This window comes from Pinus tabuliformis, chromosome 3_1 (assembly GCF_031772625.1).
Source record: "Pinus tabuliformis cultivar Carrire ecotype Pingquan chromosome 3_1, CPIR1, whole genome shotgun sequence".
NCBI lineage: Eukaryota > Viridiplantae > Streptophyta > Pinopsida > Pinales > Pinaceae > Pinus > Pinus tabuliformis.
In genome coordinates this window covers 791,448,152-791,463,877 of record NC_142301.1, presented here as the reverse complement: position 1 = coordinate 791,463,877, position 15,726 = coordinate 791,448,152, and the positions used below count along the sequence as shown (strand labels likewise).

Here is a 15,726-nt window from a genome sequence, read left to right as displayed (position 1 = left end):
AACAACTTGAGCAATCTGATATCTAATTTGTAGAAAATAAAACTAATATTAAACTACACACTCATACTTCAATCCCTCACCATTCGTCTCGCTCTGGCTTTCGGAGGTAACTGAAAATGACATGAGCAATTCAATAACTAACTTGCAGAAAAATAAACTAATATCAAACTACGCATTCATACTTCAATCCCTCACCATTCATCTCGCTCTGGCTTTCGGAGGTAACTGAAAATGACATGAGTAATTTAATATCTATCTTGCAAAAGAGTAAATGAGCAAAACTGAAATAAATAAAACAGTGCTGGAACTAAGAACTAAGAAAAATGAATCAATAGAAGGACAAGAATAATTCCATGTCATTAGTCATTATAAAACTATGTGTAAATGCCCACGCTGCTTATTGTAATATGAAACAAAGACACTGATTAGTTAACAACATTAGAAAGCATAAAAACTATGGACAACAATCAACGTGAATACCATAAGCAATGCAATATATACAAGTAAATGATTATGGCATAAGGAACGCAAAGAAATAAAGCATGAAACTATACAACAATTAACAAAACCTCAGTGTGTATAGGGGCCCTCTACACAACCTCAGGCAGTCAGCAATCAACCACGAATTGAGCTTATAAACAGAGTCTTCTCATGTATTAAAATGCAGTCATAACATAGAAATAAAGTCACGACACAGTGGGCTCGTTAACAGTCAAAATTACATTACCAAAAGCTAGCTACTATGCGTATGAGAACGCTTTATTTATAACAGAGGATGACATAACTACTTTCATAAAATCTGCGCTGATAAAAGACACGTGAACAACCACGTTCATGAATCTAGCATTATGATAGCTGTGAAGATTAAATCTAAGGAGGGTGGCTATTGGATTCGGTTCATGGAGCAGTCCACAGGTGTTAACACGTCTCCTGAGATTTAGGAACGACCACGCAAGTCTTCATGTGGTGAAAAACAGAGTTCTGTCACGTAGGACTCTTAGGTTGACCACCACTTGACTATCTTTGACCATGGCCTTCTTTGATGGATTCGACTGAGCCAATAGGACATGGTCCATGTCCACGTCATTTGCAACTTGTCCATGTGGTTGGATTTGCCTGAAGACACCTGTAACATAGACTTTAACAAAAAGGCTGTGGAAAGTTGAGCTGGCTGTGGAAAGTGACAAGATTCCGCAGCTAAATGAGCAAAAATCTAAATCAAACAGCAGACACAAGACATAGTTAGGAAACCATTTTATATGCTCTTTTTAAACTAATATGCAATGATTTGACAGCTTTAGGAAGTCCAGGTAAATGGAAAAAAGCTAGAAAGGTGTATAGGGAAGATGCAAGTTTGGGGCTCAACATGTATATTATTGTAAATATTGTATCGAGTTGTTTTTATAAAGCTCCATAAACAATATGTTTATTTGTCGGATGAAGCAAATGTGCATAAGTATAGTAGATAACACATCGAGCTTTGTTTATAAAACTCCAATAAGCGGCATGTTTTTCATGTTTTCAGCAGTGTGTCATTATAAATACTGCATTGCGCTGTGTTTATAAAGCTCCATAAGCAATATGTTTTGTTGGTCATAAGTGTCATGGAACACCTAGGACGGTATTCCCCCAAGGGGGAGGGGTTTGTAACATCCCCGGGTTATATTTCCTTGTGAAAAGGAAAAAAAACAAACCAAGGTCACAGGGCACATATTCCAAGTTGAATGAGGGGAAAAACATCACATTGGGGGGTCACTTGCGGTTAATTATTTATTGGTTATGGAAATTGGCGTTGGCATTGGCATTGGAAACGAAAAAGGGCAATAAATGACAATTAATTCAAGGAAAAAAGGAAAATAAGAGAAAAGGAAGATGATAATACAATAATATGCATGTAAGATAAAATGAAGGAAAAGGAAAAGAAAAAAGAAAAGAAATTGGAGAGACATCATTCTAGCATTCCTTTTTAGAGAAAAGAGAGGAAAAGGAGAAGAAAACACTACAGAAAGAGAATATTACAACAATAGGTACTCTACGACAAGAAAAAGGAAGAGAGAAATTAGACACAAGGAAGAGACAAGCAAGCAAGAAAGCAAGGAGCACAAGAGGAATTGGATCAACAGAAAGCAAGGGAAGAAATCAAGTAAGGAAAAGAGCAACCAACATGAGGATTGTTGTAGGTAACGGTTTGCACGTGTGAATATCTTGCTGGGATTTGGATGCATGGTTCATGCATTGGTTTATTGCTCATTTTGTTTTCATTGGCATGGAGATTTCTTGGATTGACATTGGTGTACAACCTTTGCTTATGCCATTTCCTAGATAGTCATGGTGTAGTGGGTTATCTATTTGGTTGATCTTAGATTTCCAATAGATTTCAGATCCAGGTTGAGGTGGTTTTAGGAAAACCTCAAGGGTTGAGAGTGGATATGGTTTTCTCTAGGAAACTCTTGACAAGTGGGTGGAGATAGGAAAATTCCTCTGGGTATGGTGAAGAAACTTAAAGGCATCCTAGCTTGTTTTGGTTTGGTGATCTCTAGATTGGTTTAATTGAGATCATTGTGGCTTGAGGGTGGAGGTGGTTTAACCTTTGGATTCCTTTTTGGTTATGTTTTGGTTTATCCCATGTGATCCCACATTCACACTTGGAATTTGGCATGGGGGCGAATGGGATGAAAGAGAGATTTGGTGCAGTCCCAATATACGGTCGGGTGGTGCATGGAAGTCCCTGACTTGGTTGGTACTATGCATATGTTATTATTTGTTATTCTTCATTGAGATCAATGAATACAAGTTTTGGTTTAAGGTATAATTATATGATTGGTTTTTCATGCCTTCATTTTGGTTAAATGCAGGTTACATGCATGGTATATTTCTTAGTACATGATGTGCTCTAGTAAATAGTCTTGTTCATGGTTTGACAAGTTACTGAATAAGTTTATATGAATTCATGGGATAACATATGTTTGTAAATCTAGTAAGAGAGGATAGTGAGCCTTCTTGATGATCCTCATATGACTTAATGAATCAGTGAACAAATTTGCATTCATGAGCTACAAGTACTTTGTCTATTGTGTATTTTGTAAGTTTGAGTATGATTGGAGCCTAGAAATTGATTCTGGAGGCTCCTGTAGCTAAATGATAGAGTTATGGGCATTTGGCTTGTAGGCTAGTCTTGAATTTATGAGACAAAGTACCCAGTTGCATGGAGGAAGGCTTGTGCTTGTGCTGAAGCCTTCTGGATGAATGCACAACTTGGCATACATGCGGTTGGGTTGTAAAGTGAGCTAGAAAGAAAGTTCCATCTTAGGGAAAGATCATCAGTGGATGTTCTCTGATATCTGGGTGATTGGGTGCCCCTAGGAGGTTGCGGTAAGTTTCAAGATAGTATGCCCTACTTCCATAACTAAACCTTGGATGTCGAGTCATGTATAGTAACTATCAGCTCATGGTTACCTTGGTGATCTTGTAAAAGTGGGTAAATATGGGGTGGGGTGTTATAGGTTCCTTTTATGTAAGGGAAATATATCTCACCAGTGGGAGGGGAGTAATTAAAGAGGTTGGATTTGGGGTGAGAGGCTGCCTCGAATGCCTTAAGAATTTGAGAGGTAGAGTAGAAATTGGTTTTGAAAGCTTAGATCAGGTGGGATTTTTCCAAGGGAAAGAATTGGGAGCAAAGATTTTAAGGGCCCAGGAGATAAGAGTTTTTAGTACCCTAGATTTTTTAGAAGGGTGGTGATGATAATGAGAATGAAGATAATGATTAGTGTGGGTATTTTTTCTATAAAATTGTGGGAATGAGAGCTATCAGGAAGTCGGGTGATATGGACATCAAGGAAAAGAAGGGAATTATTAGATTCAATATCAATTGTGAATTGAATATGGGGTGAAATGCTATTGAGATGGGTGAGAAAGGCATTAAGGATTGACAGGATGTGTTGCCACACAACGAAAGTGTCATCAACAAATCTATACCAACACTTAGGCTTGCGATGCCACAAGTTAAGGGCTTTGGTTTCGAAAAAATCCATGGAGATATTAGCCACAACCGAAGATAGGGAAGAACCCATAGCTATCCCTTCGGTCTTCCCATAAATGGTACTTTTAAAAGAAAAGAAAGTGAAGGAGAGGAAAATATTGATTAGGTTAAGGGTTTCATCATCAACTGGTTTACAGATAATATTTAAAGCTTCAAGGACCGAAATTGTTGTGAATAGGGAGACCACATCAAAACTAACCAAAATGTCATGTTCATCAACATGGATGTTTCTGGTTTTAGAAATGAAATCAGTGGAATCTTTAATATAAGAGGGGGTGGAGCCCACAAATTGTTGAAGGTTTGTCACTAAATATTGACCAAGCGCGTGGGTTGGGGCTTCAATGACACTCACAATAGGCCTAAGGGGAACCCATGGTTTGTGAATTTTGGGTTAACCATAGATTTTATGGGTTTGGGGGGTATGAGGGATGAGACATTGTTGAATCTTAGAATCAATAGATGAGAATTTTATAGCGTTAGTGACATTTTGAGTAATAGAGTTAATGGGATTATTAGGAAGGATTTTATAGAAGGAGGAAATAAGATCAAGTAATTTGGAATCATAATATTCAGTGTTCATTACCATGGTAGGATTACCTTTATCAGCCTTCAGGATAGATGTGGAGGTTATCATTAAGTTGCTTGATGGCCAGGGTTTCTTCTTTGGATAAATTAGGCTTGGGGGGCTTGGTGTGACATGGAATTCTACTACAATCTTGCTTAATTTCTTTAGCATTGTGAGGGGGGAGGTTTTTTGAGAGATTGATTCAATAGAACATAGGATGTCTTCCTTAGGGATTTGATGAGGGGTAAGGGAAAAATTGAATACTTTTTCTAAGAGGTGAAGAGTAGAGGAATCAAGTTTAAGGGATGAGAGATTGATAATAGAAGAGGGTCGAGAAAAGGACAAGGGTGTAGTCATAGGGGGCTTCACTGGGGAGCAATACCCTACCACGTGTGTTCATATTTGGGGATATATATTGAGGAAAAACTGACATAATATATTGAGCATATATGGGGGTAAATGGTTTTTATATTGACAAGTATAAAAATGTTGCTCAAAGTTAATGAAAAAATATAAATAGTTAGAAAAAAATGTTAATGAAAAAATGGATACTTATGATATCTAGTGAAAGTAGGGATATTTTAATTAGGAAGGTGTATTGGGTTCGTATTGGTAGGGGATTAAATAATGTGATTTTTAGAGGTATTTTTCAATATGTAATCAAATTAGCGGTATTGTTTAGTATGCCACGAATGCATGTGATATGTCAGAGGTTGATTGAGTGAAGCCCCTATGGGTGTAGTTAAGGGTTCAAGACAAGTGTTAGACAATGGATTAATATTATTAGATGGGGTGATATTATTAGAAACATTAGAATTATTATTATTAGGGGGTGGGGGAGAATTAATATTGGTCAAATTATTAGATGTTTACCCTATAGACACCAAACGTCAAACATGGTAAACATCTACACAATTTATTTTTTTTCCAAAAGTTTTTGACAATATAAACAACCGTGGAAATCTCCACTCTCAAACTTATCATAGTTCAATTGTCAAACCAATAGTAGGGACAATCATCACTAGCTACTATTTGCAATGTATATTGACTCATTAGTTTTATTCAAAGAAAACCAAGCCACTTGGAATTACCCACTCGTGGTGTTATTCAAAGAAAACCAAATCACTTGGAATTACCCATTGGTGATCTATAACAAGGTAGGTTTTTACTCTTTCCAGAGGCCTTTGAGTCTTAGATCATTCACCTATTTCCTTACATATGAAAAAGATAAACTCTTAACCAAACAAACTCCAAAGTTTTTTTGTTTTCTTATTCTTAACTTGCATAAATCATAATATAATAAAAAAATATTTTTTAAATTTTAATTTAATTATTAATTATTATTATTTACTCACTTCTCATAGATCTCGAAAATGAAAGTTGGAGTTATTTGTTTAGAGAAATAAAGAAATGACGATGACAATCAGAGGGTAATAATATCATGACATGACACGGTAACAATTATTTCTTATATCTCAATCCAGGTGTTCTCGCGAGCTATCCCACCGTCGTGTTGTAGGTGGATGGATAGCGCTATCTCATCGCCATGTTGTAGATGGATGGAGGATAAATTTTAATACACCGTGGAAAAAATAAATGGATTATTGATAAACATACCGGGGGAAGTTTTTTTCAGAAAGAAAAGCATCAATATTTATATTAAGGAAATATATTTTACATCATAAAACTGATGGGTCTTTCATAAACAAGACCGTGATAGGGAAAGCCATTGTTAAGAAGATAACAGCATAGCCTTCATTTCTGAAGTGATACATAGAAACATATTGAGGCAAAAGGACTCATTGCAGAAAAACTTATCACTAATGGGACATATAGCACATCTGATCAGAGCCTTCAAAAACAAAATTGTAAACTTTATACCCTTCAGACAAGAAGCTGTCATGAGGAAGGAGGATAGAGTGCCGAGACTGAAGATAGGAAAAAATTGGAGGAAATGTTAGAGTCTTCAAAAAATTTTAGATTTCTCCATTTCCAGAGGCACCAGATTGTTGTGGGTAGGATTGGGCGTTTGATTTCATTCTGTCCTCCCCACCAGGTGAAAGCTGCATCAACCGAAGAGAAGTTAGGGAGCTGAAAGGAAAAAAACGATGCAATATCATACCAGACTTGTAGATAGATCCTGCAATTGAAGAACATGTGGAAATTCGTTTCCTCCTCCATCTTACAGAAAACGCATCTGCTGGGGCCTTGCCAGGAGCGCTTCCTCAAATTTTCCCAGGATAAATTCTTGTTGTGAAAGACAAGCCAGGAGAAGAGGATCAGTTTGAGGGGACAGGCAAGCTTCCACCATAACACCGGGAAAATCTTTCTGGCTGGCCTGATTTTCTTTGATATGAGATCCAAGTAGATGACCCTGACGGAAGCTTGAGAGTTTGAGAGAGGTAACGACCAAACAAGGTGGTCATCAAACCCGGCCTGCTTCAGGCCTGCTTGATCAATGGATGATATGAGGTTATCCCATAGGGAAACCAAAGCCTGAGGGATACCAAGGTCCGCAACATTCATGAGCATAGGATAGGGGCCATTCCATCTATCAATAATTCCGTCCCAAGTGAAAAAACCAGACCTGTGGAGATGGAAAAGAAGAGGATCCGGGACCAGTAGATTTCCTTTGAGGCCAGCAAGAAGGTCAAGGCCAATGAAGATCTTTCTACCAGAAAAAATGTTCCATTTAAGGTTGACAAGAAAGTACTGCTCAATTCTTCTGAAACTCAGCCATATCGCCGATCCCTGTTTGATTCCAAGAGAGCCAGACCTGAACCAAAACTCCAAACTTTTGCCTTTCAGATATTTTTGGTGAATAATAGCGCTCCATGGATTTGAGTTGAAGATGCCTCTCCATAAGCCACCCAGATGTTTTGGCAGAGATGAAAATTCCAGTTTTGAAAGATGAAATTTGCTTCTTTCCGCTTTTGCCCCCCAGATGAAATTGGCAGTGATTCTGTTCATGGTATGAATGATGCTGGCCGGGAGAAGAAAGAGGTGGGCCCAATAGACTGATAGCTGCATCAAAACTGATTGGGCAAGAACGACCCTTCCACCCAGAGATAAGGATCTGAATTCCCAAAGAGAGATTTTGCTGTGAAAACGATCAATAAGCCACCTCCAATCATCCTTTGAATATGCCTTTGGCTTAAGGCGATAGCCCAAATACTTGATACCATCAGATATTGGCTTTGAGTTAATCCCGAAGAGCTGGCAGATCCAAGAAATGAAGGCCTCATCTGATTCATTATGAAAAAGGATCGATTTTGACTTATTGATAGCGAGCCCAGATGCTTTTTGGAATCGATCAAGAATAGATTTGATATAGATCCAGGAGACTTTTGAGAGCATGGCGAAAAGCAGAACGTCATCCACGAAGAAGTTATGAGATATATGAATATGTTTGCAGATTCTGATCGGAACAAATTCCTTTGTCTCCACGGCACGATTGATATGCAAGCTCAGGGGATTAATAGCCAGAATGAAGAGAAGAGGCGACAGTGGGCATCCCTGTCGCAGGCCTCTTTCCGCCTGAAAGAAAGGAGAGGGGGCTCCATTAACCAAAACAACATAATTAACGTTTATAAAACAGGCCATGATCCATCGAATCGGCCCCTGCTCCAGACCAATTTTTGCGAGGAGAGATTGCAGATATCCCCAATCCAGAACATCATATGCCCTCTGAAGGTCAATTTTCAAGATAGCTGCATTTTTTTTATTCACAGACATAGAGTGAATGCATTCTTGTGTACTGGCAACTGCATCAAGAATATTACGGCCCTTTAAGAACGCATGCTGGTTAGGAGAGAGGGAAGAAGCCAGAGTCCCTTTTATTCTCTCTGCAATAATCTTTGAGATAATCTTGAAAGTAATGTTGCAAAGAGAAATGGGCCTAAAGTCCAGAAACGATTCAGGCTCTTCTTTTTTAGGGATAAGAGCGATGTAAGTGGATGAGGTAAGTTAAATAATTTATAATTTATTTTGTTGGGTAGTAACTTAAATAATAATTTTTGTGTGTTAAGTTATGTGATTTTTAAGATAATTAGTTTATTTAATTTGTGGTTTGTATGGTAAATATTTAAGGGTATTTAAGTAGTTAAAATTATTTAATGTATTTAATTTGATTGAATTTTTGCCTATGAAATTTTAAGCAAATGACTTTTACACCACAAAGTATCTTAACAAAACATTGTTCTTATTAATTTTATGCCCATAAACCTAATAAACTAAATAATTATTAAATACATATAAATTTTAAGTTTTAAATAAAAAATAATTAAATATTATCATAAAATAATTATATATGCGGATTAAATTTGGTTGAAAACAACTGTCTATCAAAATAAAAATAAAAATTAAATTTATGAAAATATGGAATTAGGCTACTTATTAAATTAAAAATATATCGTCTTTGAAAACTTCTCTTTATGTTGATAAGTAAAATCTTAGTATAAAATAGTTTCATCCATGCAGACTATGTGGAGTTATTACATATTCATGATTGTAAACATATATCCATTGATGGTTGCGTCCATACTATGTCATATTTTGACATGGATCTTCAGATGTATTTACGTACTGTGCTTTGAGACATTTATGTTCTAAGTATGGGAATGCCTACCTCAGTAATGATATTATATATTTCATTGTAACATTTGTCTGATTGTTTTAGGTCTCCGAATGTAGTCTCGAACCAAAACATTTGCATGATAAAGAAATTCAGTTATCAAAATATTTCTTCTGACTTTGCGCTTTAGGGGGCAATCTGTTACACATCATTTTATCGCATTAGGCAAATTACGATCGGTTTGGATCACTTACTATCCAAACATGTGTTCTGGAGCATTACCCTGCAGAGTTTGAAAGTAAAATATCCCAAAGAAAGTGGAATTTCTAGATCCTATGGTACTAAACCCTAATTTTGGCTATGTTCGCAGTTACCTAGTTGATTCCTACGCATATGCAAGGAAGACCATTATTATCTGCACATAAGTACGCACTGTCTTCCACTATGACATGCAAGAAGTACGTAAAAATAAAAAGTAAAGTCTAGAAGCATTGTTGGTAACATCTATCCCAACCAGCAAGCTTCGGATGAATGCCTATTCAATGCTGGTCCCTCTCGTCATGGAGTAACTCCCCTTCCTTTGTGGTACCTCTATCCCACTAATAGTGGATCTCATCCCTTGGGGAATGGATCCATAACTTCCCATTCTTGGCCTATAAAGTCATTACAGGTTTGAGAATTGGAAGAGGACTGTCAGAAGTAGGTTTATCCTGTTGAGATTAGGTTGGAAGGATTTTCTTGCAAGTGAGAGGGTTGTAGATTACAGAAGGGGCCTTCTACATCAAAGCTACATGGTTGTAAGTCTTTTCTCCAGTTTTATGAATATAAGCAATTGTTCTTTTTAGTTACATCTTCATTAATTTAATTTGTAGGATTACTTGATCACCTACATGAGTTTTGGTTATATAATTGATCAGTTCACGTGCATAGATTTTTAATTAGTTCATTTCTCTTTGATTATATATTGTATGCTTTGATCTCTTGTTTGTCTCTGTCTTTGCAAATATCTTTCAGGACATTGCAGAGAAGCCATTAGGAGCGACAAGAGGGAATTTAGAGTATCAGAGAGCAAGTGATATTCGAAAGCTTTGAGGGACTTCATCAACCAGTTCACTAAACTAGTAAGAAGCCTCTTTCATTCTATTTGCTTTCAAACGATCAAAAGTTAGAGAAATGTAGCATTTATTGTGTGTTTGTTACTAGGGTTCTTTGAAGTCTAGGGATATCACTCTTATCTGCAAGAGTGATATGACTAAGGTATGATTATATGACTAGTTTGTCATGGATTCATTTTGGTTAAATGTGGGTTACATGCATGGTATATTTCTTAGTATATGATGTGCTCTTGTTAATGATCATGTTCATGGTTTGAAAAGTTATTGAATAAGTTTATATGAATGCATGGGCTAACATGTGTTTGTACAACTAGTAAGAGAGGATAGTGAGCCTTCTTGATAATCCTCATATGACTTAATGAATTAGTGAACAGATTTACACTCATGAGCTATAGGTACTTTGTCTACAAAGTGTTTGCATAAATTAATATTGTGTATTTTTTAAGTTTGAGTATGATTGGAGCCTAAAGATTGATTCTAGAGGCTCCTGTAGTTGGATGACAGAGTTCTGGGGAGTTGGCTTGTAGGCTAGCCCTGAATTTCTGAGACAAAGTACCTAGCCACACAAAGGAAGGCTTGTGCTTGCAGCTAAATCCTTCTGGCTGAATGCACAACTTGTCATACATGTGTTTGGGTTGTAAAGTGAGTCAGAAAGAAAGTTGCAGCTCAGGGAAAGATCACCAGTGGATGTTCTCTGATATCTAGGTGACTGGGTGTCCCTGGGAGGTTGCGGTAAGCTTTAGGATAGTAGGCCCCACTTCCATAGCTGGAACTTGGATGTCGAATCATGTATAGTAACTCTCAACTCATGTTTACCCTGGTGAGCTTGTAAAAGTGGGTAAATGTGGGGTGGGGTGTTATAGGTTCCTTTTATGTAAGGGAGAGATATCTCGCCAATGGGAGGGGAGTGATTAAAGAGGCTGGATTTAGGGCGAGAGCATGCCTAGAATTATTTATGAATTTGAGAGGTAAAGTAGTAATTGGATTTGAAATCTTGGATTGGGTGGGATTTTTCCAATGGAAGGAATTGGGAGCAGAGTTTTTAAGGGCCCAAGAGATAAGAGTTTTTAGGACCCTAGATTTTTTAGAGGAGTGGTGGTGAGAATGAGCATGAAGATAACAATCAATGTGAATTTGTTTTATGTAAACTTGGTTGGAAAGAGAGACATCAGGAAGTCGGGTGATAAGGACATCAAGGAAAAGAAGAGACTTATTAGATTCAATTTCCATTGTGAATTGAATATGGGGTGAAATACTATTGAGATGGGCGAGAAATGCATTAAGGGTTGACAGGATGTGCTGCCATACAATGGAAGTGTCATTAACAAATCTATACCAAAACTTAGGCTTTTGATGCCACAAGTTAAGGGCTTTCGTTTCAAAAAATCCATGGAGATATTAGCCACGACCAGAGACAGGGAAGAACCCATAGTTATCCCTTCGGTCTACTCATAGATGATACCTTTAAAAGAAAAGAAAGCGGAGGAGAGGAAAATGTTGATTAGGTTAAGGGTTTCATTGTCAGCTGACTTAGAGATAATATTTAAAGCTTTAGGGACCAGAATTTTTGTGAATAGGGAGACCACATCAAAACTAACCAAAATGTCATGTTCATCAACATGGATGTTTTTGGTTTTAGAAATGAAATCAATGGAATATTTAATATAAGAGGGGGTGGAGTCCACAATTTGTTGAAGCTTTATCGCTAAATATTGACCAAGCGCATGGGTTGGGGCTTCAATGGCACTCACAATAGGCCTAAGGGAAACCCATGGTTTGTGAATTTTGGGTTAACCATAGATTTTATGGGCTTTGGGGGTATGAGTGATGAGACATAGTTGAATCTTAGAATCAATAGATGAGGATTTTATAGCCTTAGGACATGTTAATGGAGTTAATGGGATTCTTAGGAAGTATTTTATAGGAGGAGGAAAGAAGATCAAGTAATTTGGATTCATAATCTTCAGTGTTCATTACCATGGAAACATTTCCTTTATCAAGTAATTTGGCTTCTATTTGCCAATGTCAAACATGGTAAACATCTATACATTTTTTTCCGAAAGTTTTTGACAATATAAACAACTGTGGAAATCTCCACTCTCAAACTTATCATAGTTCAATTGTCAAACCAATAGTAGGGACAATCATCACTGGCTAATATTTGCCAATGTAGATTGACTCATTTTTGTTATTCAAAGAAAACCAAGCCACTTGGAATTACCCACGGTGGTATGTCACAGGTTAGATTTTTACTCCTAAAAAATGTCTTTAAGTCTTAGGTCATTAACTTGTTTCCGTACATATGAGAAAGATGAACTCTTAACCAAACAAAAATAATTTTAAAACGTGCTCCAAATCTTCTTTTTATTTTCTTATTCTTAATTTACATAAATCATAATATAATAATAATAAAACATTTAAATCTTGCTTTAATTATTATTTATTCACTTTCATTTATCTCGAAAATAGAAGTTGGAGTTGTGTTTAGAGAAATAAAGAAATGACAATGACAATCAGGGGGTAATAATATCATGACATGAAATGGTAACAATTATTTCTTATATCTCAATCCTGGTGTTGTCACGAGCTATCCCAGTGCCGTGTTGTAGTGGGATAGCTATCCCAGTGCCGTGTTGTAAGTGGTAGCTATCCCACCGCCGTGTTGTAGATGGGATAGATATCCAGGGCCGTGTTAAAAAACTTTTATTTAACATTATTACTTAAAATCTGAAGTTCCGAAGTAATGAACATTCTTCAGAATTTTATATTGGTAGAGTAGAATGTGGATGGGTAAAAATCTGAAGTTCCAAATTAATGAACATTCTTCAGAATTTTATATTGGTAGGGTAGAATCTGGATGGGATTTTTTAAATAGATTTGGGTATATTAGATGACTGGCCTGATCTCATCAGTCCTAATGTAATCTTTTTCTTTTAATTAAAAACGTGTGCTTAGACAATTTTATCAACATTTAAAAGCGAACTTAAAATTGAGAAAAAAACAGAACTTCAAACTAAATTCCAAGTACATAAGACAAATTCTGCCGATATAAAAATCTAAAAGGCCTCCTCTGCCGACTCTGATAATTTAACCTAATTCCACTGAGTTTTTAAACAGAAATCCAAAATTACACTGAGCACCCTTTCGCGGTTCTCTACGAATAATTGGCGGCCCACTGTAACATCTTTTGCCCACAGAAAAAGAATCCAACTGCCAGTGTTACAAAAGAAAATCCTGCGTCGTGGATCAGGAGGAGGCCTTTAATCAGCAGGTAAACAGTCTGCTACCCCATTCCTCCTCGATTAACGCCAATCCATGTCGGCCCAAATCGCTCAGGGTTTCCTTCCGCTGTTCACCTCCTGGGCCGAGCGCCAGCCCTTTCTCGACCACGTTCTGACTACACTGTTGCCCAATTATATCAAAGAATTATGCCCCCTGCCGGTCATCGTCCTACAGGTATTCTATCCCTGAATTCTGTTATATTTATATCGATTTTATTCTCTTCATTTATTTGCGCTCTTAATCCATCTAATTGCAGGGCGAGAGACAATTGAGATGGCCGACGGTAGCAGTGGCTTGTGTCTGTGGATACGTACTGGGCTTGTTAAGCGGCGGTCACATGCTGCGCCGTGCCATGACCAGCAGCCGGCGAGAAAAAGGCTTTTTTTCTTGGGGTTTCACGTTTCTTTGGTACGGCGTCATGTGCCTGGGTGGCCTCTTCCACCACTGCATAAGTCCCTCGCCCTTCTTTTATAAAACTGATGTCATCGGAACGGCGTGCTTCTCGCTCTCGATCATCCCCGCTTCGATTCCCGCTAACGACACATCCAACGCCGCTCGGCTCCTTCTTCTGGCTATCTATGGCGGCGTCGTCTTCTCGGCCGTAACCGGTTCGCAGGCTGTGCTGGAAGTGCTCTACTTGGGGCCTATGGTTTTGGGAGCCGTAGCGGGAGCTTGGTTTCTGTGGAGGGTTAATACCGAGGCCGCCGCGAGGCAAACGTCCGAGGCGGCGAGAAAACGAATATGGAAGTGGTCTGCAGTGTCGGTCATGGGAACGCTAATGGTGGGTGGAGGTATTGTGGGGGATAAATGGATGTGCCTGCTCTTTGGCTCGAATTTCGGTATGCTGTTTTGGGCATTCTTAGGCTGTAATGTCACCCTCTTTGCTTGTTTTCCGATTGTTCTCCTTCACGCATCTGAGCAACTCAAAAACTCCAATCTGAAGCAATCGTGAATAATTTCATTTACGCGTATCGCGTTGTCCCGGTATGTGGGAACCCGATCCGCTGTCCTTTAGAAAAAGAGTAGCGGCTATAATTTCGCTATGAAAATAATGAAATTCCCGTAAGATTATGAAAATAATGAAATTGCCGTAAGATTTTGATAAAATTCAATTCAAGTTATAGTTCTCAATTTTCAGAATTTTGAGTGTTTTAAGGTTTTTGATGGTGCTTGATGTTCAGAATTTTAGGTGTTTTAAAGTATTTGATAATGTTTAATCTTCATAATTATAGGTACTTCAAGGTTTTTTTTAATGGTGTTTTTTCAATTATTAAAAAAACATTTCAAACACTGAGATTCGAGGTTTTTAATGTTGTTTAGTCTATTTTAATCATTAAAAAACAATTCAAACCTTCCAGCCGTCTAATTTTTTTTACCAAAAAAAATTAATCCAAAAAAATGAAAACACGAGCAATTAATTTTTTTTAACCAACAAGAAAAGGTCCACCACAAATTATGGCCCAAGTAAACAGCGCCAAATTAGCTCACACAAAACTGCTTCATATTTACTCCTCTTGAAATGTATGTACAACTATAACTCGTACTTTCTGTAATGATTCAAAGCTTATTAATTGTGCGTCGATCGATTGCTGTGTTCATTTTCTTAAATAGTCAGACAAATTGAAATTATTTCTGCATTCTATTGAATACCTGTGGTCATTTTCTTAAATAGCCTAGACAAATTTAAATTATTTCTGCATTCTATTAAATAACAATTTCATTGTTAAAGAATACGAAAACATGTCTGCTTTCGTTTGGAATTAAATGTACAATTCCTTCAAACAATTTTGTGAGAAATACAACAGAAGACTTTTAAGGGTTGGTAAAAATTCAGTCATGTTAAGGGTTGGTGTGGCTCAAGGTAGGTGATTTTGACAATTTTGATGTTCTCAGATCATAGCTACTCAAATGACAAGTTAAGCATGCCAATCATTTCAAGACCCACATAACTTAACAAACAAAATAAACCAGCATAAATCCATCAAGTACTGATGTAACATGATCTAGAGGTATCAAATTTCTTAGATCCATCTTAAGTACTGATCTAAGAGCGAGAGGTATCAAATTTCTTAGATCCATCTTAAGTACGGATCTAACATGAGAGGGATCAAATTTCTTCAGGTGCAAACTTATTTAGGGTGTAAAATACTTG

The 15,726-nt window shown here is 37.3% G+C and overlaps 1 protein-coding gene across 1 annotated transcript; it reads left to right on the top strand.

Moving 5' to 3' along the window:
- Positions 1-13,368: 13,368 nt before the first annotated feature.
- Positions 13,369-14,561, top strand: LOC149189821 (uncharacterized). Its single transcript, XM_089411945.1, has 2 exons — positions 13,369-13,748; positions 13,831-14,561. The coding sequence occupies exons 1-2, from the start codon at positions 13,608-13,610 to the stop codon at positions 14,524-14,526; spliced, it is 837 nt and encodes a 278-aa protein (XP_089268071.1). The 5' UTR covers positions 13,369-13,607; the 3' UTR covers positions 14,527-14,561.
- The last annotated feature ends 1,165 nt before the right edge of the window (positions 14,562-15,726 follow it).

Coding starts and splice junctions, on each gene's coding strand:
- LOC149189821 (XM_089411945.1), top strand. CDS start 13,608: ATGTCGGCCCAAATCGCTCAGGGTTTCCTTCCGCTGTTCACCTCCTGG. Junction 13,749..13,830: donor TGCCGGTCATCGTCCTACAG/GTATTCTATCCC, acceptor ATCTAATTGCAG/GGCGAGAGACAATTGAGATG.